This window comes from Triticum urartu, chromosome 2A, assembly GCF_056163025.1.
Source record: "Triticum urartu cultivar PI428250 chromosome 2A, HENAU_Tu73, whole genome shotgun sequence".
Classification (NCBI taxonomy): domain Eukaryota; kingdom Viridiplantae; phylum Streptophyta; class Magnoliopsida; order Poales; family Poaceae; genus Triticum; species Triticum urartu.
The window spans coordinates 499031212-499055519 of NC_141874.1; the positions used below are offsets into that span (position 1 = coordinate 499031212).

At 47.2% G+C, this 24308-nt stretch overlaps 1 protein-coding gene across 1 annotated transcript; it reads right to left on the bottom strand.

The window, feature by feature from the left end:
• Positions 1 to 4433: 4433 nt before the first annotated feature.
• On the bottom strand, positions 4434 to 7314 carry LOC147985618 (uncharacterized). The gene is made up of 4 exons (XM_087541663.1): positions 7167 to 7314; positions 6372 to 7010; positions 4958 to 5114; positions 4434 to 4707 (listed from the first exon to the last, which is right to left on the bottom strand). Exons 1-4 carry the CDS (start codon positions 7312 to 7314, stop codon positions 4434 to 4436), a joined length of 1218 nt encoding a protein of 405 aa, XP_087397789.1.
• Between the last annotated feature and the right edge of the window lie 16994 nt (positions 7315 to 24308).

Genomic DNA, 24308 nt, shown 5'->3' on the forward strand with positions numbered 1-24308 from the left:
TTAATCGGGTTACCTCGTAACGAAACCGTGATCATACTCGGATCACTAACTAGCCAACAACTTGGCCTCAACATCAAGATGATTTCTCAACCATCCTCTCTCCAATAGTGCAAGGTTATTATCTTAGTGCGCAAAATTATTTAAACGTTGATCCTTGGTGTGACCTAGTTTCGAGCTTGTCCGTAACTGTGGACTCGGCTATCGATAGATTTAATACACTCTGCAGAGGTAGCACACTGTACCCACAGCTCGGAACCCATGGCCTCGCACTCCCATTCGGGTGGACCAACGGCATTCCGACAGAACCCCTCCATTGCCATGACACTCTCCTGGCCACTCTGACTAACTCCCCACTGGGCTAAGTCATGGGTGGCCCCGTGTCTACCAAATACACCAACGGCCACCGTCGTGGCAAAACATAAATGGACCCAAATGGGGACAAGGTACCGTAACAACAACGGGCACACAAGGTTATGTCTGCTTACCGGGCCAAGGTAATGCATGCCCATAAGCTTCCCTCGTTGGAGGCACCGACCAGAGGCGTGACAACGAACCAAATAAAGGCCTTCCCACAAAAGGAAATGTGGTTGCACTGGGGAAGATCTCGATTCAGTGGCACCATGACCCGATCAACGATATGTTCAAGTTGAATTATTATCAGGTTCAACTCAAAGTGAAAGTAACCGGTGTAATGATATGCCATGAAAGTGCAACACTAATATATATGCACCACATATCATCGGAAATAACTGAATCAACTTCATCAAATACTAAGCATAGATCTCAATGACACACCACACTTCTCTGGTTATGTTTATTTAGCAAATTAACCATGACAATATCTTAGCATAATTCTTTTCTCACTCAAGAAAATATTAAGCCAACTGATTCATTTTTCATAAACATAATACTTCTTCATAATCAAAAGTTGCTTCTAATGACTTAAACTAACTTAGTTAGTTGTAAACTTCTGTATACTAACCATATCAACTTAAACAAGCATCCAAAAGAATATAAATATATACTTTAGTGAATTAAATGCATGGATTAACTCATTTGTTCAAGTTGAAAAATCACAAATATTGCAATGGCACCATGAAAATGTTGTTGTGTCTTGCCTTAGTGCAGGTGAGGGTCACACTCCTCCTTCTCAAGACAAGCTTCACCTTCTGGAAACAAATATAAACACAAAAAGAAAACATCAAGAACCACTCTGAAATTCACCAGAAAATCTTGAAAGCGGAGAAAAATCTCATATTTGGTGTGCTGCTAGATATTTTCATAAAGAACACAATGCAAAAAGAATCAATTCATTTGGACTTATGGTTAAAAAGTTGTGGCTGTTTGAAGCTCTCTGGAATATTTTGAATTTGATTTAAATGAAACAGAACTGGGGGGGGGGGGTGACGTCAAAGGCGTAAACACTGCGGGGCGCCACCACTCGTACCGCTTCAGGCGCGGCTAGAGTGGCTGACTAGCGGGCCCCACTAGCCAGGTGAGAGGGAGGGGAAGGGGGAAACAGAGTGCGGCGGGGCTCCGCCGGAGAACATGCCGGCGAGGAGGGCATCTTGGCCCGAGCTAAAGGAATGGATCGAAAGAGAAGATGAAAGCGCACCTGTCCGTACCCATAGATTGGCTAGGGGTGGTCGGATGGCGTCAAAAACGACCTCTCCAGCGGCGACAGAGAGCGAGGGTCGCCGGAGTTGAAATAACGGCGACTAGAGGCGGCACAAGAGGCTCCAATCGGGCAGGAAGGCACCACCGAAGCACGGCGGAGACCCTAAAAGGGTGGACCGAGCTTGGGTGGGACTGGAGCTGCGAAGACGACCCGAGGGGATCACCGGCGAGCTCGAGCTCGGGGACACCGGTCCACGGCCTTCCCGGCCGGGCTATGGCTACCTACTGGCTTGTGGAGTGTGTGAGAGGAGCAGATGATTCTCGAGAAGGCTGGGGAGGGCTGTATTTATAGCCGAGTAGGGTGAGGGGTTCGGGCTCCGCTGGAGGACACCTGGACACGGCGCTCGGTGACGAACGGCGCTACTGAGCGAGGGAGAAGGCAACGCAGCTCACGCGGACACTTTGGGCGAGCGGAGACGAGCACAAGAGCGAGGGGGTGGCGACGAACACAGTGCGCGGCGCACTGTTGGGTTGGCCGGACCGCGCCCGTGCTTGCTGCGGCGAGCTCCGGAGTCGGCGAGCGCTAGGATTGAGTTAAGGGGGTCGGACGATGATCGTGGTGAAGTTTGGCAAGGCGCGGCACGCGGGGAAGCGAGCATGTGCTCAACAGCGGCTCGGGCGCGTCGCGTAGCGCATCGGCCATATGCCAACATGCGTGGACGAACGCGGTGACCGTGTGAACTATGACATCAGGCCGCGCTAAGCCTAAACTTCATGTCTGGCGTGTAGTCCTTGGTAGTTTGAGTAGTTATCACACTTTGGGTTGAGCTCAGGTGCAGTAAGATGGATTTCTACTTCGAGGTAAGTTTCTAGGCAGTAACTTTGTGAGCTTACTGTGGTGAAAATACTAAGAGTTGGAGGCTAAGCTTTGGAGGCTAGCAATCATCTAGGAGGGTGGTGATGCACACGAAAATCTAGTAGCATTTGAGCAAGTAAAATGGTAGTTGCTGTAGAAACTACCATTTCTGTCCAGAACAGAAAATATTTCCTGTAGCAAAAATATTCCAAAAAGTGATGCAATATTTTTGCTCGGGAAGGTGCCCAAGGGTTCAAAGAATATTTGTGAATTTTCTCGGATTTTTGTGGGAAAAAACTGAGGTTGCTTAGGAGCACAATGGGCTAGTTAGGGTTTTGGGAGGGAAAATGAATATTTTTCTTTTAAGAAAAATATTCACAAGATTATATTAAGTGTATCAGAGAAGAAATGATGGCTAGGGAGAGAAATGAGTCACTTGGGTGAAACTCAAGGGGGTACCCAAGTGCTTAAGTCCATCTGAAGTGATTCAAAATTCCTAATTCAAATCCAAACCGAATGAAAATCAGACAAAGAAGAGGGGGAAAAAATCAGGCTGTCACAAACCTCCCCCACTTAGGATGAATCTCGTCCTCGAGATTTGGTTGATCGGGAAAACAATTCTGGATAATGTGCCTTTAAAAATTGTTCTCGTTCCCAAGTGGCTTCTGCCTCTGTGTGATGCTCCCACTGAACCTTGTAAAACTTTCTTGCTTTACTACAAGTGACCCTTTCCATGTCATCCAAAATTCTGAACGGTCTCTCTTCATAGGTTAGATCCTTAGCCAACTCTATTTCTATCATAGCAGTCTTTTTCTCGGGCAGCGATATACATCGCCTCAACTGTGAGACATGGAACACATCATGCACTTCTGACAACTCTGGGGGCAGTTCCAACTGATATGTAATAGTACCCACCTTGGACATAACTGGGAATGGACCAATAAACCTGGGTGCCAATTTTCCACGAGTTTGAAATCTCTTGACCCCTTTCATAGGAGTGACTCGGAGGTATACATGTTCTCCGGGTTCGAAATTGACCTATCAGTGCTTTGCATCATAATAACTCTTCTGTCGAGATTTAGCCAATTTCAATCTGTCTCTGATTTTCTTGACTTGCTTCTCAGCTTCCATCATGAGATCTGTTCCGAAAATATGGCTATCTCCAGTTTGAGACCAATTCAAAGGAGTGCGGCACTTACGGCCATACAGAGCCTCATAAGGGGACTTCTTTAGACTAGTCTAGAAGCTGTTGTATGAGAACTCGGCGTATGACAGACAGTCTTCCCATTTAGGTCCTTGGGCCAAGGCACAGGCTCGAAGCATATCCTTAAGTATTTGGTTTACACGCCCAGTCTGTCCATCGGTCTGAGGGTGATAAGTAGTACTATATTTTAGCGCGATCCCCAAGGCTTGGTGGAGACGTGACTAGAAAGCGGAGGTAAAAAGTGACCTCCGGTTGGAAGTGATTGTTCGCGGTACTCCATGCAGATTGACTATTCTAGACAATACAGTTGTGCGAGCTGATTGTCTCAGCATGTGGTTTTGATGGGGATAAAATAAGCTACCTTGGTTAAGGTGTCCACTATGACCCATACTGCGTCATTTTCTCGCTGAGTCTTTGGTAGCCCTGTGACAAAATCCATGCAGACATCATCCCGCTTCCATTGTGGAACGGGCAATGGTTGGAGGAGTCCAGCTGGTTTCTGATGTTCTGCCTTTACTTTGTTGCATATGTCGCAACAGGCCACAAAATAGGCAATGTCTTTCTTCATCCCATCCCACCAGAATATTTGTCGAAGGTCTTCGTACATTTTAGTTCCTCCGGGGTGAATAGAATACGAAGATTCGTGTGCTTCTGACAGTATTCTCTTCCTTAAATCTTCTTGCCTGGGTACACAAATCCTTCCACGGAATCGCAGTGTACCTAGTGGATCCTTAGAAAAATTTGAGGTATGTCCTGCTAACATACGCCTGGCATATTTCTGACTGGGTCATGTGGCTGGACCTTGCGGATCTCTTCCTCGAGGGTAGGAGTAACTTCCATGATATTAGCAAGACCTGCGCCAACTATGACCAGGAGGAGCTGAGCAATCTCTTTTTGAAGTTCAGGAGGCAAAGCTTCCATTATGGTGTTCAGGCTGACTGGCTTTCGGCTGAGTGCATCAACAAGCACGTTGGCCTTACCTGGGTGGTAATTTATTCCAAGATCATAGTCCTTGACTAAATCAAGCCACCTTCATGGCGGAGATTTAAATCTGGCTGAGTAAATATGTACTTGAGACTTTTTTGGTCAGTAAAGATCTGGCACCTCTTCCCAATGAGGTAGTGCCTCCAAATTTTTAGAGCATGAACCAGCGCGGCTAATTCCAGATCATTGGTAGGATAGTTCCTTCGTGGGGTCGTAGCTGTCGCGATGTGTATGCTACCACTTTGCCATCTTGCATAAGTACGCATCCGAGGCCCTGTCTGGACGCGTCACAGTACACATCAAAACTACGGTAGATGTCTGGAAGAGTCAACACTGGTGCTGTTGTCAGCCAGATTTTCAGCTCATTGGAACTTTTCTCACAGTCCTCAGTCCACTCAAACTTCTTATGTTTCTTGAGAAGCTCCGTCATTGGTTTGGCAATCTTGGAGAAACCTTCAATGAAATGACGGTAGTATCCAGCTAATCCGAGAAAACTCCGGATTTGGGATACTGTCATGGGTGCCAACCAATCGAGCACGTCCTTTACTTTGCTCGGGTCCACAGCTATACCTTCTGCAGACAGCACATGCCCAAGAAATCCAACTCGCTTGAGCCAAAACTCACATTTACTGAATTTGGCATACAACTGATGGTCGCGAAGTCGTTGCAATATGGCTCTGAGGTGTCCTTTATGCTCTTCTTCACCCTTTGAGCATATGAGTATGTCATCGATGAAGACCGCCACAAGTTTATCTAGGAAGTCCATGAACACCTTGTTCATCATATGCATGAAGAAAGAAGGGGCATTGGTGAGGCCAAAGGACATAACGGTATATTCCTAAAGACCGTTCCGTGTAGTGAATGCAGTCTTAGGAATATCTTCCTTTTTAATCTTGAGTTGGTGGTATCTTGTCCATAAATAAATCTTGGAGAATACCTTTGCCTCGCTGAGTTGATCAAACAGATCATCGATCCTGGGCAGTGGATATTTGTTTTTGATGGTGACATCATTTAGCTGATGGTAATCCACACACATACGGAGACTACCATCTTTCTTATCCATGAATATAGCAGGTGATCCCCATGGTGAAGAGCTGGGACGAATATATCCTTTCTGAAGCATCTCTCCAAGCTATTTCTTTAGCTCCACTAATTCTGATGAAGGCATCCGATAATACATCTTGTATAACGGTGCGGTCCCGGGCACAAGATCTATTGCAAACTCAAGCTCTCGATCTGGCGGCATGCCTGACAGTTCTTCTGGGAACACATCGGGGAACTCACTGACCACATGAATTAATTCCAATTCACCAGCCATAGTGGTGAAGACCATTTCTTTCTTGGGTATGCTCCTATGTGCATATAATTTTGTAATCTGCCCCTCTTGACTTGTCAAAGTGACTACTCGGGTTGCGCAATTAATGCATACTTGATATTGGGTTAACCAATTCATCCCCAAAATAATGTCCAACTTGCCAGACTCAATTACTATCAAGGAAGTTGGAAAATGGACTCCGTTGATATTAATTTCTAGATTACGGCAGACCAGATTGCTTCTGAGCAAAGATCCTGGGGATTGTACCAGCATACTCTTGCTCAAAACCGAAAAAGGAAATTTGTTTCGGGCAACAAAACTTCGCGAAATAAAAGAGTGGGAAGCCCCAGAGTCCAATAAAATAATGGCAGGTATGCTATTAACAAAAAACATACCAATGACGACTTCGGGGTTCTCTTGGGCTTCGTCTACGGAGAGGTGATGGATCTGCCCAGTGATGTTTTGCTGGATAGGGTATGACCCCATAAAGTTGACTTGAGGCCTGAATGGAGCATTAGCCTTGCCGTTCTTGGGACACTGTCTGGCATAATGTCCGATTTTCCCACAGCTAAAACAAGAATTGTTGCGCTGGAACTCTTCTCGCACCAGGTTGGTCACGACATTCTTGACTTGCGTAGTGGTTGTTTTAACATTCTGCTGCAAATTGGGCTTGTACTCTACCTGAGTATGCTGCCAGGTACGAGCCTTTTGCACTGGTTGCACTTCCTTCCTTGGCTCAAACTTGCGCTTGTGATCGTTATTTGCATACTTCTTGTCATGTATGAGCTTGTGCTCCCTTTCAGCGATGAGAGCCTTGTCTACTAGAGTTTGGAAATCCAGGAAGTCAAACATACTGAGGGTGCATCGGAGATGCTGGTTTAATCCCCCAATAAACCTGTCAATCTTTCTTTCTTCGGTGGCCACATCATGAAGAGAGTAACGGGCCAAATGATTGAACTTATGCAAATATTCACTCATAGACTGACTTCCTTGGAGGAGCGCGAGGAATTCACGCTGGTCAAGCTTCATAATTCCTGTGGGAATATGGTATTTACGAAACTGATCCTTGAATTTTGTCCAGGTGATTTCTTCATCAGCAGGTCACATAGCTTTTGCATTTTCCCACCATATGGCGGCAGCGCCTTCAAGATAATGAGTTGCAAACGGAACCTTGTCATCCTCTTCAGTACGAGCAATCTCATGCTTCTTCTCAATGGTTCGCAACCAGTCGTCTGCGTCCAAGGGAGCAATAACCTTACTGAAACTGGGAGGCTTGGTTCTTTGAAAATCTGACAGCTTGGAGTGATGGCCGTTCTGATTTCCATTCTGTCCAACCATAGCTTGCACACTTCTTAATATTTCAATCAGATCATTATTCCTCCTTTCCTCAAACATACGCAGAATTTTCTCGGTGGAGGGCGGATTAGGCGGTGGAGGCGGTGGTGGAACGTATCGCTCGGGGGAGTGTCCTACCTGTCGTGCGGAGCGGTGAACAGGGACATCCTCACAAGCGGCACTACTGCTGCCTCCATGCATCATCCTATTGTTCATTTTTCCCAAGACAATGCATCCGAGATGAGCAACATCCAAAAATATAGTGGAGAAAAGCCACGACAAAACCCGAAAGAAAACGAAAAAAACGAGCAAAGCATAGCGAATAAAAAGAAGTTCCAACATAATTATACATAGACTCGTACATAAAAGATAAATGACATTATAAGTTCGACTACTCTCATACATAGAACGGGACATCATGACTCATACGACTACATCCATACATCACCCTGACAAATGCAGATACTCGAGTGCTCTAAAGCCCTGATGATGCTGCGAGGTCCTCTCCTGAAGCGGACTTGGATCCTGAACTGACTACGTTAACCGAAACCATCGGGTTAAAGGTAACACGACGACGCTGCCTCGAGGGCTATCCCTCTGGGGCAGGTGCAGGATGAGGCTGGAGCATCGGAGCTACTGGAGTAGTGAGAAGGGAAATCCACTCAGCAGGGGTACTGAGAGGATTCACGGTCGAGGTGCCCGAGCTACTCGGAGAGTAACTGGTGAAATAGGTGAACCGGAACTAGAGGGAATATAAGGAGTAAATCCCATAGACGATGGAGTAGTGGAAGCTCTAGTAGCAGCTAAAGCAGTGCGAGCACGAATCAGCTCTCGAGCCAGCTTGTGAATCATAAGATAGCTAGCAGTGATATAACGAGAAAGGTGGCTAGCAGTACTATCAGACTCCGGATCAATGATAGGAAAATGGACACGACCATTATCATGCAGGGAAGGATAGTAGTGGAAACCTGGATGGTTCTGCATTCGGACCTCGTTATAACGCAGCTCGACGAGGACCTCAAATGCAGCAAACTGGACAGCCTGAGAAGCGGTAGAAGCGAAACCGCTCCTAGAGGTACAAATATAGGTGCTAGAAGATGGTGCGCAGAGTGACCACTACGTGATACTCATACACTGAATTTGCTAGACGCTCTGGGTACACACGATAGACTCGGTCGTCACCGAGGGGGTACAGCCGACGCCACACGTTACGAAGGAGATGCGGCAACGTGTACAGCATCAGCTGCAACTGGCACGGATACGGCACCGGAGCCATCTATACCCACAACCATTAGTAGGTTAGAATAAAAATAAACGAACACATACAATGCAACAACCAGCTACAATCACTACCGGTACTCAACTTATACCCTGACTAACATCCAGTTAACACGTTGGCAGCCTAGCGTGTCCTACAGTCAGCGCGGCTCTGATACCAAGCATTGTGGCACCCCGGCTCAGAGCAACCGGTTTACCTTGCATTGCCAGCCCAGAGATCTTGTCTTCTGGCAATACACAAAATCTTGGTATAGAAAGAAACCGCTTTATTGATTCTAGGGGAACATAGTTCATATTACAACAAGTTGCGAGGCCAAGCGGCACACACGGTGCGGCTGAACAATAGGTACATTATTTAGTGAACATAAAAGGGGCCTCAATCATGACAACTACAAGGCAGCGGAACGACAACGAAGCGAGACTCCATAGCACATGGACACCAATGTGGACACGGTCTAGACTCGGACTGCACTCCTTTACAACGAGACTTTCCTGAAAGCTGGCAGGACACGCCAAGTCAGCACATTGAATGTACTTGCAAGCTCACAACAAGCATAAACATAATGACAAACAATATCATGATAATTAAACCATTTAATCATTAATGCAAAACCATACTTAGGATGCAGTGCTCATGATCTCATGACTTAAGTGCCTCATACTTGCTTACCACCCGGTGATCCCTCTTGAACCACAATCAGACCAACATCTTGGTCTTTAATTGGGTTACCTCATAACCAAAATGTGATCATACTCAGATCACCAACTGGCCAACAACTTGTCCTCAGCATCAAGATGATTTCTCAACCATCCTCTCTCCAATAGTGCAAGGTTATTATCTTAGTGTGCAAAATTATTTAAACGTTGATCCATGGTGTGACCTAGTTTCGAGCTTGTCTGTAACCATGGACTCGGCTATCGATAGATTAAATACATACTGCAGAGGTAGCGCATTGTACCCACACCTCGGAACCCATGGCCTCACACTCCCATTCGGGTGGACCAACGGCATTCCGACAGAACCCCTCCATTGCCATGACACTCTCCCAGCCACTCCGACTAACTCCCCACCGGGCTAAGTCATGGGTTGCCCCGTGTCTACCAAAGACACCAATGGCCACCGTCGTGGCGAAACATAAACGGTCCCAAGCGGGGACAAGGTACCATTAGAACAACAGGCACACAAGGTTATGTCTGCTTACCGGTCCAGGGTAACGCACACCCATAACCTTCCCTCGTTGGAGGCACCGACCAGAGGCATGATGATGGACCGAATAAAGGCCTTCCCACAAAGGAAAATGTGGTTGCACTGGGGAAGATCTCGATTCAGTGGCACCATGACCCGATCAACGATATGTTCAAGTTGAATTATTATCAAGTTCAACTCAAAGATCGGTATTTACACTTCATATGTTTATCCCCGTTGAAAAGTTTACCTATATTGTCATCAATCACCAAAAAGGGGGATATTGTAAGTGCATCTAGTGCCCCTTAGTGATTTTGGTGTATTGAAGACTTATAGGTATGGGACTAATGCATTTGTGAGTGTACACAGGTCTATAAGTCTATGAGGAGTTTGATATTTACAGAGAAAGTCAACCCCTAAAAATGAATGTCTTCAACTGAAGACTTTGGCTTTCTGAAGACTTTGAAAGTGAAGAAATTGGTGTGACCTTGAATACTTGGTATTCATACGAGGAATATGAAGCGTGAAGACTTTTGTTTTCGTAGTTTCATTTTCTCCTTCTTGAGTCACAGGAAACACCGTACTGTTAAAGGGGGTGGAGGTAAAACTAAGGAAAAGTTTCCAAGTGATGCTCAACTCAAAATCCTACACCTAACAATCCTTTCAAGTGAAGCCATTGGAAATCTCATACAGTTCAGTCAATTTCTTCAGTGATAGAGACGAAGATCTTCTGATCTCTGAGGAGAATACAGTGAGGACTGTGTGTTCTCAGGTTTAAATACCTAGCCGCTCCAACCAGATGTACGACTGTCACAGTAGTTGGAACTGGTCTACCAAATCACTGTCTTCACCGAGCTACTAGTTCTATTTCCTCAACCCTTTCATTTCCTCATTCATATGCTGAAGTATTTGATCGTTACTGATTGAAGACTTTGACTGAAGACTTTCTCAACTTACTCAATCCTATTTCTTCAGTCACTTTGTCTTCAGCCTGCTATCTTGTGTTTACACTACTTGTACTCAGTGCTTGTTTTCATTTCATCATGATGACTATGCTACTGCTCTGTTATGCTTGCATCTGAGTACTTATTCCACTGCTAGTTGTTCGTGACTTCGGAATTTCCTCACCCTGAAATTCCTAAGTGACGAATTTGTATAAATCGCCTATTCACCCCCCTCTAGTTGATATAACACACTTTCAGAACACTTCTATGATAGCACAGGTATGACTATCTTGATTCTGTCATAAAATCATCATGGATGTACATGCATGACAGAAAACGTGACCTATTGCGACAAACATGTATTATCACGGAAGTGTTTTTTGTAGTGGTTGGATGCTCCCAGATCAAACACAAATCCTCACCCCTTTCATCAGCACATGCAGTTGCATCTAGGATTTGATATGTATGCACTAAATGCATGATAAATTCCAAAAATGGCTTAAATATAGCAAACGAGGCCTAAAATGCGCCAGAAAATCAAACATGTGGTATAATGCTGATTGTGTACCATGGAACATTGTCGGGCCCGTGGGACCAAGGGTACCCAGGCCTGTCTGCATGCAGCCCAGGACGCGACGCATACCAAGGGACCAGCAGATGGCCCACCAGCATGCTTCGCAAGCAAGACCGCTTGCGAGGCCCTCACCTCGTGGGGCCCATGTTACCAGCAATCCCGAGTCGACCGGGTGGTGCCACCAGGAGCCACGTGAGGCTCTCTCGTGAGGCGGCCTCTCGAGGCCGTACTCCCAAGGCGAATAGCTCGAGGGCAGCTCTGCCCGGCCCTGTGGGCCTGTGCGCATCATATGGGTGACACACGTGGCGATGAAGGATAGCAGGACCGTGCGAGCCGGCACGGATGAGGTGGCTTTCCTCTTTTGCGTTAAGGGAGCAAGACCAGCTACCGATTCCCAAGGCAATCCCCAAAGGTTGCCTTATCGGTGCAAGAAGACCAAGAGGACGGGCGCGCCAGGGTGTAGGTCATTCCCGAGCCCACTGACATGTCATTGATGGGAGCTTTGCAGGCGAAGACCACATTTAGTCGGGATAGATTGTGCTCCTATCCCCCTTCAAATTGGTTGTTGTGGCAACCCTTCTCGCCAAGTGTTTTCAGGGGAATAGGACTAGAGGCATGATGTAAAAGGAGGGCAGGTTGTCTCCATAGAGAGAATACAACTCACGAATCAGAGCCACACCATTGTACCCTCTCTCCCTCAAGCAATCCCAACCAAGCAGGAGTTGGGTTTTACAACGCAAGGTGGCCCGAACCTGGGTAACTGCTGTGTCCTCGGCTTTTGATGAGGACATGACAGCCATAGACCTGTTAGATTCGACGATGACTCCACCATTGTACCCTCTCTCCCTCAAGCAATCCCAACCAAGCAGGAGTTGGGTTTTACAACGCAAGGTGGCCCGAACCTGGGTAACTGCTGTGTCCTCGGCTTTTGATGAGGACATGACAGCCATAGACCTGTTAGAGTCGACGATGACTCCTTTTAAAGAGGGGGAGGATGATGAGGACATGACAACCATTTATACATCCTTGTTCATCAAAGGAGAAATCATAATATTTTGTGGCAAATGAACACATTGCCAGGTAAATGCTAACTTAAGTTTATACTATAATCTTGAATACATGGTTGCACTTTCATCTCCTTTGTTATTGGTTGAACTCAGGTGCAATACCGAAGACGGCCAAAGACATTTCAGTCCGTGCAAAACAATGTTATATGGCAAAGAAACAAAGTTAGGAGTTCATGAACAAATGAGTTGTCTGCTGAAGAAACATTGTTCTGATTCCGACGAAACAATGTTTTGCATGAATTTTGATATCCCAACTTGCGAAGGTTTCCAGAACTCAAGTTTGCTACTGAAGGAAACATTGTTTGACTCCAGTGAACAATGTTTGGTTGGGAACTGCCAACCACCTCCGACGAGAGATTTCCATAAGCTACTTCATTAAGTCTTGAAGCCATTTAGTCAAACAAAGCTGGTTCACTTTCACATCTAAGCTGATTCCAGAAGCTAGTTTGCTTCCACACCTATCCAAGGGGGTTGTCCCTAATATAAATAGGCTAGCTCTTCCCTTCGTTGCGGACTTTTGCCATTTCAGACCAAAGACATAGACTACTCCTGAGATTTGAAGAGCTCTTGTTATCCTTATGCTCATGATTTCTTGAGAAATTGCTCCTAATTCGTGCTCCACGACTAGATCGTGTTGTGTGGGTTAGAGTTCATGGTTTCCCTTGCATATCGCTCCATGACTTGAGTGTGGTTGTGTGGGGTAGTATTGCGGGTTTTGGATCGGTGAATTCTCAGATTGCAGGCTTCGGTGAGCATCCTCCTCGTCAGGTCATAATATCTTATTTTCCATTTTCCGGCCACTTGCAGCTAGTTATCCCCATCCATTTATCGATCCTATGCCGTGAAGATCGGACCTATCTTTGTACACCCTCTTCTCCGAAGACGGTGTCGCGTCATTTGGTATTCAGAGCAAGGTTTACATGGTAGCATTTGTATCTTTGTTTCTAGATCTATCCTTTTTAGTTTGATTTTTCCCATCCTAGAGTCCAAAGCCAAAAAGCCACAAAAAATCCTAGCCTTTGTTTGCTGAGATCTAGTCGTTTGCTTTCCTGTTTGTGTTTGCACCAAGTTCTATCCAAAGTTGCTGTTGTTTTTCTTTGAGTCTTGTTGTTGGATCTATTGTGTTACAAAAAAAGAGTGGAAAAAAGCAAAACGAAGAGCAAAAAAAGAGAGAAGAGAAAGTGTGCAATCATATTCAGTTTGGTGAAAAATTTCAGAAATTGTAGTGGCATGTATTGCAGCTCAAACGTGGTATAAGGATCTACAAATTTGTCTTGTTCATTTGGTTCGCATCAATTGGATCTCAACACTAGCCCTCCTCAATTTACCCCACCCAGATCCACCTAGAAATTGTCAGCTTCCTTCCTTTCACTCGCCCGTCCACTCCTGATTTTCTACCACCGCACAGCCGCCAAGGAATCATTAGAATTTGGGTAAGGAAGAAGGTGAGATGAGTGTTTTCCGCATATATATTTTTCTTTTGACCACTTGTTTCCGGGAGTTAACATGACAGGATCCAATTCGAGTGTACATGGACATCAACATGTGGAAGATGATCTCCCAAAAACTCACGTAATACTTGGTGATATGATTGAGGAGAGTATAGTTTTTGCTATGCGAAGGATGTTCCGCGGCCGTCTTCCTGTCGCCAGTAATTGGGATCACCATCAACACAGCCCCGCTGCCTCACTGGCCGCTGACAACCGATGATGTCAAGGAAACCAGGATCGCCACGATGGTCGTGGAAGACTGGCAGGAGCTGCTGCCGATGGCGCCCCTATTGTTGGTGCTGAATGGAGGCGTGGCGACTTTGCTGCCCCCGTGCGGGTGGGCTGCATGGAGGAGAAGCTCATGGGCAGGGTCATGACCATCGTGGGTTTGCCGCTGATCACCGGTGATGAGCTGCACATGATGGGGATGACATCTCCCTTGAAGATCTTTCCGAGCATGGTGATGAAGATGAAGGCATGGGGGACTATGAACTCTTCTCCCTGCCTCATCATGGTGACATTTTTGGTCGCAACGGTCATCTTTATGACCTCATGATCAAGATGACCGTGACAACCAAGCGAGAGTGAATCTACACGTGCCATCCTTCACGGGAAAAGAGGATCTAGATACATATATTGGGTGGGAGGAGAAGTGCGATAAATCTTTCACATCCATGGTTTTCTGATGCCAAGAGAGTTGATCTTGTTGTTATGGAGTTGTCTGGTTATGCTCTTACATGGTCGAATCAGCTGTAAGACGATCAGTTGATGTTGGGCAATAATTATATCCGCAGCTGGACTTTGATGAAGCAAGTCACGAGGCATTGTTTTGTTCCATCATACTATGAGAGGCAATATTATGAGAGGCAATTGTACAAGCAGTTGCAGGAGCTCACTCAAGGTTCCCGCACTGTTGAGGAGTACTATAAAGAGATGGATGTGGTGCTAATTCAGACAAGGACCCGTGAAAGTGATGAGGCGAAGATGGTGAGATTTTTAAATGGGCTGAATGATGAAATATCATATTTTGTGGAGATGTTTCCTTATGATACACTACAAGATGTGGTTCATCAAGCTATACGAGTTGAGAAGAAGAATATGCGTGACAGTCGTACTTGTGTTTTCCAAGGTCGCACCACCACACGCTCATGGCAGCGACCACAACAGCCATATGGTTCTCAGTTTGAGGGTGCACCACCTAGCCACCTACATACCTCGACCGCTTCCTCACCTGGTATTCGCAATCAAGAAAGAGGTCATCATCTACTGCAGCAGGAGTAACCTCCACTCCACCTCCAAAAAAGAGTTCTACACACAACAATGGCATTCAATGCCACAAGTGCAAAGAAAGAGGTAATATTTCTTCAGAATGTTCGAGAAAAAGAACTCTGATCATCAATGAACAAGGTGAATGGGAGTCTAAAAGTGATCTTGAAGGTGGAAATGATGAAGTGGAAGAGGAGAAAGGTTGGGAAGTATGATGCACTATTTCATCTCATGAAGAACTTGATGGTGAAGCTTTGGTTGTATGTCGTTCCCTTAATGCCCAGGTTGTGGAGGAGGAAAAGGGGCATCAACATTATCTTTTCCACACCCATTTCCTTATCAACTCAAAGATATGTGGAGTGATTGTTGATAGTGGCAGGTGCAACAAGATTGCAAGCACGGAGATGGTCAAGAAGCTTCAATTGCAAACAAAACGTCACCCACATCCATTCCGCATGCAATGGCTAAATGATTGTGGCACAATTAAGGTGATTAGCAGCGTGCGAATACCAATTTTAGTAGGGACATATCAGGATGATGTTGAGTGCGATGTGATGCCGATGCACGCTTGTCACTTGCTTCTTGGATGACCGTGGCTGCATGACCATGATGCGCAAATCAGTGGGCGTGCGAATCGCTTATGTTTTGTCCATAGAGGAGTTCACTTGGCTGCCCATGACACCCGAGGAACTCTATCTTTATGAGATGAAAAGAAAAGGAAAGAAAAGGGAGAGAGTGAACATACACAAAGAGTGAGCCACCAACTTAGTGAGGGAGTGTGTCCACAGCCAAAAGCTCCACAACCAAATATAACCAAGCCCCGGTGTTGGGGATATTACTACTGGGCGTAAACCGGCCTATCTGGGCTGGTTTAGCTTCATCAGTAGTTAAGCATGTTAAAGCCCATGAAGGTAGATGAGGGCTCAAGACCCATAATTGGTTGAGAGCCCGTAGCCGTAAACCGGCATCAATATGTAACTTGTATTGTAAGTTAGGAATAAGTAGAGACCAAGCCGGACACATCTATGAGCCAGTGTTGGGACGCTGTAAACTGACGGGCGTCACCCATGTATATAAGGGGACGACCCGGCGGGGGTTGAGGGAGGACAGACAACAACTCGAGACATAGGCGAAGCTTATTTGCTCCCTAGTCATCGAAACACCCATCAATTCCATCACAACTAGACGTAGGCTTTTACCTTCATCGAAGGGGCCGAACTAGTATAAACTCTCTTGCATCCTTGTGTCCGCTTTAACCCCTTCAAGCTAACCCGTCGCGATGGCTCCACGACTAAGTCCTTCCTCTAGGACATCTGCCGTGACAAACCCACGACAGTTGGCGCCCACCGTGGGGCCATCGCACGATGGTTTCCGGTTCTTGGAGGGCCGCTTTGAAGGACTCAAGGGCTACGCTGTAGGCCGGATGACTAAGAGTCATCGCGGCAAACTTTACATCGACGACGCAGGCTGGGGCCCCGAGGCCGGCTCAATTGAGTACGGGTACCGGGTCCCCTTTGGTAGCATTCACGTTTTCATTGGCAAGATCGGTGAACCGGGCCCTGAGCCGGACATCTGCACCGACCTCGTCGAGACGGCTCAGCGTGCGCGATCCGCCCGGATTAAACCGGCCATGAAGCGTGCCTTCGTGGGAATCATCCATGGAGGGAGTTATGAGGATGGATCAGAGCTTCGCGGGGCAACTACCGTTTGTTCCGGTGATGACTTTTCGACCAGAGAAACCGAATCTCTTTATCAGCTACAAGATGGCCGGATTGAGAGCTGTTCCGATGGTGACAGTATTTCGGACCCCTCTGATCTGCCTAACCGGGTTGGAATATTCATGACCGGAACACAAGCAGCGCTTCACTCTTCAACATCTGATACAAAGGGATCGCCTTCTCACCAAGGCGGCTGATAAACCGGCTTAACGCGGCAATCCGGCCTGCCAGGCGTTGAACATCATTGATACACTTCGGTTTAGCCAGGGAGGTGATGGCTGTGATCTTCTCCGGATTAGCCTCAATTCCCCTGTTGGACACCAGAAAACCCAATAACTTGCCCGCCGGTACACCAAAGACACACTTGTCCGGATTAAGCATCATCTTGTACGTGCTTAGGTTATCAAAGGTTTCCTTCAAATCATCAACCAGAGTCTCCTTCTCCCTGGATTTAACCACGATATCATCCACGTAAGCATGTACATTACGGCCAATCTGCTTGTGAAGACAATTTTGTACACACCGTTGATAAGTTGCCTGGGCACTTTTGAGCCCAAAGGGCATAGACACATAGCAGAAGGCTCCAAAGGGAGTTATGAATGCCGTCTTCTCCTGGTCCTTAACTGCCATTTTGATCTGATGATAGCTAGAATATGCATCCAAAAAACTTAAATGCTCACAACCCGCCGTAGCATCAATGATTTGATCAATACGGGGGAGGGCAAAAGGATCTACTGGACAAGCCTTATTAAGATCTGTGTAATCCACACACATACGCCAGGTGCCGTTCTTCTTAAGGACTAGCACCGGATTGGCAAGCCACTCAGGGTGAAAAACTTCAACAATAAAACCAGCTGCTAAGAGCCTGGCTACCTCTTCTCCAATCGCCTTGCGTCTTTCTTCGTTAAACCGGCGGAGGAACTGTTTCACCGGTTTGTATTTAGGATCCACATTAAGTGTGTGCTTAGCGAGTTGCCTCGGTACACCTGGCATGTCAGAGGGTTTCCATGCAAAAATGTCCCGATTCTCACGGATGAACTCGATGAGCGCGCTTTCCTATTTCGGATCCAAGTTGGCACTAATGCTGAACTGCTTGGACGAATCACCAGGTACGAAGTCAACAAGCTTAGTTTCTGCTGCCGATTTGAACTTCAGGGCCGGATCATGCTCCGTAGTTGGCTTCTTCAACGGAGTCATGTCCGCCGGATCAACATTGTCTTTATAGTACTTCAACTCCTCGGTGGCACAAACTGACTCTGCATAAGCCGCATCTCCTTCCTCGCATTCCAAAGCGATTTTGCGGCTTCCGTGAACCGTTATTGTCCCCTTGTGACCCGGCATCTTGAGCTGCAAATACACATAACAGGGCCAAGCCATAAACTTGGCGTATGCCGGATGCCCAAACAGGGCATGATATGGACTTTGGATTTTCACCACTTCAAACGTTAATGTCTCCGACCTGGAATCATGATCATCCCCAAAGGCCACTTCAAGAGCTATCTTACCAACAGGATATGTTGATCTGCCAGGCACTACACCGTGGAATACTGTATTGGACGGTTTGAGATTCTTATCTGTTAGTCCCATACGACGGAAGGTCTCATAGTATAGGATGTTAATGCTGCTCCCTCCATCCATGAGCACCTTGGTGAACTTATAAACTCCCACTTGAGGCGCCACCACCAGAGCCAACTGACCCGGATTATTGATCTGGAGTGGGTGATCCTCTCTGCTCCATATGATTGGCTATTCAGACCAACGTAGATAACGGGGTGTGGCCGGTTCAACAGAGTTGACTGCCCGCCTCTGAACCTTCCGGTCTCGCTTGTCCAAGCTAGTGGTAAAGACATGGTACTGCCCACTACTCAACTGCTTTGGGTTGCTTTGGTAACCTGACTGTTGCTGCTATTGGTTGTAACCACCCTGGTTGTTCTGACTATTTTGACCATTATGTCCGCCCGGATTACCATTAAATCCTGAACCAGAACTTCCTCCACCGTAACCCGGCCCGGACCCTGAGCCACCGCCAAATCCGTGATCATACCAGAAATTATTAGAATTCTTGAACTCCTGCATAATAAAGCAATCCTTCTAAAGGTGGTTTGCTGGCTCCTCCTTCGTCCCATGTTTTGGACAGGGCTGGCTTAGCAGATAGTTCAGGCGGTTTGGGTTGGGGTTGGGTGCTCCACTACGATTTTTCGGCCTACCCTTGCGCCGCTGGCCATTGTCCTGTACATTGGTATTAGCCACAAAATCCATGTTGCCATCCGCTTTACGCTTGCCTCCTCCGCCATTGCCTACCCAGTGATGCTGCTGACCTTTGGAGCTGCTGTTCTTCTTCCCCTTCCCTGTCTTGTCATCATCAGATTCGGGATCCTTGGTACTATCAGAGTCAGCATATTTTACCAAAGCGGCCATGAGGGTCCCCGTGTCGGTGCAATGACGCTTCGTCCGTCCCAATTTCAACTTCAGGGGCCCAAACCGGCAGTTGCCTTCTAGGGTTAATACTGCGGTGTCAGCGTTGATGCGGTCTGAGGAGTGTAACACTTGAGAAACCCGACGCACCCAATGAGTCGTTGACTCTCCTTCCTCCTGGATGCATGCAGCTAAGTCCACTATCGACATAGGCTGTTTACAGGTATCCTTGAAATTGTTGATAAACCGGGCTCGTAATTGGGCCCATGAGCTGATAGAATTAGCGGGCAAGCTTTTTAACCAAGTACGGGCCGTTCCTTTAAGCATCATGGTGAAGTATTTCGCACACGCCGTGTCATCCACATCAAGCATCTCCATGGCCATCTCATAGCTCTCTACCCATGTCTCTGGTGGTTGATCCGCCGTATAATTTGGTACCTTGCGTGGGCCTTTGAAATCCTTGGGCAGGCACACATTGCGTAAAGTGGGGACGAGGCAAGGCACCCCCAAAGAACTAGAAGTAACACCAGGTTCGATCGAAATGGTTGGACGAACCGGCGTGAGCTGCCGAGCATGATGCTGTGCGGCTAACTCGGCCTCCCTGCGCGCTCGGGCCCGGTTCACCACTTCCTGAGCGTCATCAGCTCCACCCGTCGGGTTGTTACCACGGGGTGCTCCACGTCGTTCATTACTCGACACTGCTGGTTCATCCATATGTCTGCTATAACTCCGGCTTTGACGGGGGGTCGAGTGGATCCGGTCGCGGCTGTACGAGTACACTTCCTGTTGGGCCAAAGCTGTCCTCAGAAGTTCCTTGACCTGTCGTGTCTCTACTGCCTGTGGTGAGTCACCCCCAACTAGAATGGCCTCGAGTCGTGCAGTAGCGGCAACAAGATTGTCCATTGGGTTGGAGTAGTGACCCGGAGGTGTTAAAGCATCCTGAGGTATAACGGTGTTTGGACGAGGTGGGTCCAGCTGACGGGGTTGAACCGGCGCACCGGTCCCAGGGGCTTCCGCCCGGTTTCCCTCCAGTGGATTGCTGGCTCTTGGCCCTGAAGAAGACGGATCAGTTCGTCTGGAGTTCTGCTGCTGATGAAGCATTTGAGGACTTGAAGCGGCAATTGGCCAATCCGCCTGTGCTCGCCGCTCCCATTGACAAGGAGCCGTTGCTGCTATATGTTGCTGCCAACGCTCGTGCGGTCAGCATGGCTATTGTGGTGGAATGAAAGGAGGCAGGTAAGGAGCATCCGGTTCAACGTCCGGTCTATTATATCAGCGAGGTACTCATTGAGTCCAAGCAAAGGTATCCGCATTGGCAGAAGCTGGTGTATGGAGTTTTTATGGCAAGCCGGAAGCTTAAGCAATACTTCCAAGGGCACCCAATTACGGTGGTCAGTTCTGCTCCTTTGGGAGATATCATCCAGAACCGGGAAGCAACTGGCCGGATTGCAAAGTGGGCTATAGAGCTGGGGCCGTACGGTTTGAAATATGTGCCTCGGACAGTGGTTAAGTCTCAAGCACTTGTTGATTTCATCAATGATTGGACAGAAATGCAAGCACCTGAAGAAAAGCCGGATCATACGTATTGGACCATCCATTTTGACGGATCCAGGCAGTTGGAAGGCTCGGGGGCTGGAGTCGTATTAACTTCCCCACGAGGTGATAAGTTTTGTTATGTTCTCCGTTTAATGTTCCCTTGTACTAACAATGCAGCTGAGTATGAAGCCTTGCTCCATGGTCTTCGGATGGCTAAGGAGATGAATCTAAGTCGAGTTAAGTGCTTCGGTGATTCGGACCTTGTGGCTCAACAAGTGTCTGGCACTTGGGACTCCAAGGACCCACTCATGGCAGCATATCGTCGTGAGGTGGATATTGTTGCAGGTTATTTCAGAGGCTATCAGGTGGACCACGTGGACCGGCGGAAAAATGAAGTGGCGGACGCTTTAAGCCGGCTCGGCTCTCAGCGCAAACCGGTCCCACCCAATGTTTTTCTGGATGTACTGTACAACCCATCGGTGAAGATCCTTGGTGAAGAGGATTTGGCCATTCCTGATCCGGAGGCTCAATTGGTGGCAGTTCTTCATGTTATTCCGGATTGGACGCTTCCTTATCTGGCGTACAAGAACCGGGGCGAGTTGCCAGACGATGAGATTCTGGCCCGGCAGATAATCCGGTGATCCAAGTCCATGGCTGTCATCAATGGTGAGTTGCATCATTGCAGTGTATCAGGAGCTTTTCAATGTTGCGTGTCTCCTGAAGAAGGCCGTGAAATTTTGCGGGAGATCCACGAAGGAGATTGTGGTCACCACGCTGGTTCAAAGTCTCTGGTGGCTAAGGCATTTCGCCATGGTTTCTATTGGTTAACTGCTCATGCTGATGTGAAGGATCTGGTCAGATGATGTGATGGTTGCCAAAGGTTTTCAAGACGTGCTCATGTACCGGCTCAAGAATTGAGGATGATTCCAATTACTTGGCCGTTTGCGACTTGGGGGCTGGATATGGTTGGGCCTTTCAAAAGGTCCAAAGATAAGAAGACCCACCTCCTGGTGGCGGTGGAAAAGTTTACAAAGTGGGTGGAGGCAGAACCTGTTAGCAAGTGTGATGCGGCCATGGCAGTTCAGTTCATCAAAAAGGTGATTTTCCGGTTTGGTTTTCCGCACAGTATTATCACAGATAATGGTACCAAGTTATCCAAAGGTGCTATGAAGGAGTTCTGCGAATGGGAGCACATCCGGCTCGATGTTTCATCAGTGGCACATCCATAGTCCAATGGTCAAGCAGAAAGAGCTAATCAAGAGATCTTGAGAGGCATCAAGCCCCGGCTCATGGTTCCTTTGCAGAGAACGCCGGGTTGTTGGGTAGAAGAATTACCATCTGTGTTATGGAGCATCAATACAACACCCAACAGATCAACAGGATACACATCGTTCTTCATGGTTTATGGTGCGGAGGTGGTTCTCCCCAGCGATATCCGTCATGACTCACCTCGTGTCACGGCTTATGTTGAAGCGGACAACGAGACAGCACAGCAAGATGCTTTGGACCGGTTGGATGAAGAGTGTGACATCGCAGCCGCCCGGTCGGCGATTTACCAGCAGGATCTTCGTCGTTATCACAGTCGCCGAGTCAGAACCAGAGCCTTCCAGGAAGGAGATTTGGTGCTTCGGCTCATCCAAGATCAGATTGATATGCATAAGCTATCCCCACCTTGGGAGGGGCCTTTCGTGGTCAGCAAGAATCTGCACAACGGGTCGTACTATCTGATCGATATTCGAGAGCATAAGGACTCACGTACATCAGAGGAAGAGACTAACAGGCCATGGAATATAGCTCATCTTCGGCCTTACTATACCTGAGCCATTGGCTATACTTATGTACATACAGTGTATATATTATGATTAAGTATAATAAACCGGAACCTCAGCTAAAGCGGGGTATCTGTTCTTTTACATCATGTGAGGTTACATGGAGTTGCTCTAAAGCGGCCTCCGGTTTACCCCTTGAGTTCGCTTTGCTAAAAGCATCGTGTTATATCACTTGGAGGATTGGTCGTGTCCGAACCAATACCATGCGTCTTGATAGGTGAAAGCCACCAGATCACTTGGGGACTTGGTCATGTCTGAACCAGTCATGCCTCTTGATCGGCCTAAGGCCACAGAATCACTTGGGGGCTTGGTCGAACCCGAACCATGACCACGCCATTTGGTCGGCATAAATGCCACAAGAATCACTTGGGGACCTGGCTAACTAGAACCATAGTTACACCTAACGGGAGCTTGGTCGTGTTTGGCCATGGTTACGCCATTTGATTAGCTTAAATAAATCTTTTTTGGCAAACGTTTTTGTCGTTGTTTTTGCTTCATACTTTTCTTTGAAGGGTTTTTTTGCTTTTTATTGTGTTCCTTAAACCGACAAAGTTTTTTAACCAATCAATTGACGGAACACAGTTCACGTCAATCCGGAGACTATTTGTCCGGTTTGATCCTTGTTGTTAACATCCTCTTATGGAGTAACACGGTGTTCATTATAACCCGGCACGGTTTACATGGTAGCCAGTGTCATATACATATACAGGAGTTGTTATTTCCTCTAACATTGTGGGTTTGCAAAAGCTCCGCTTCAAGATTGGCCAAGCCAACTTCACACTCAATGGTGGCAGAAAGTATTTTGGAAAGTTCATTACCACAGGAAGAACAAGTTATGCGCGAAGGCATATCAACATCAAAGGTATCAGCTAGCCTATTACAAGGCAACATGGTGCCCATAATAACATAATTGTTTTTCACAAAGGAGAGACAGTTTTAAAACCGGCTTCCGGTTTAAGCTTGGCCACCAGCCTGGCCTGATGGTTGTGGGTCATCCTGCGCCGCTTCAGCTTCCGTTTCTCTACCCAGTGGCTGGAAATCCACAGTTGTCCAGTCGATTCCCATCAGTGCTTGAAAAACAGCTTCGTCATGGATTAGCAAAGACGGGTCAATATCGGGAGCGTAAGTATGCTTATGGATTGGAGGGATCATGTTTTCCGATTCATGGATTGGTGCAGCTATTCGCTTGTTCTGACTGTCATATTGGGCTTGATAATGAAACAAATCTGCTTCCTCAGCCAGTTGACAAGCCAGCGGACGTACCTCCCGGTTTATGGCTCGCAGATCCGCTTCACCAAATTCTGACCCGTCTTCCTTCAAACTGGGATAACCCTGAGCCCCTTCAATAGGATCAAAATCCGGCACCCAGGCTTTTGCCGGGATTAAAGCATTGATTGCACCGGTTCGAGCAGCAGATTTCTTCAGCTCTTCAACCCGGGCAGGAAGCACTGACAGTTTCATCAAAGTATCTTGAATCAAAGTGGGCGCCGGTTTGTTATGATACGCGGTACAGATGATCCGCTGGGCACCAGTATACAATTGTTCAACCAAGGTATAGGCGGCTTTCAATTTCTTCCGCACATCTGACCCCAAGTGACCAATGCTGTCCCTGAAATACCATAAAGGGTTAATAAACCGGTGGCTCTGTAAGAAGGCATAACCAATTCAAAAGGCAAGCTGGCTTACCAAAGATA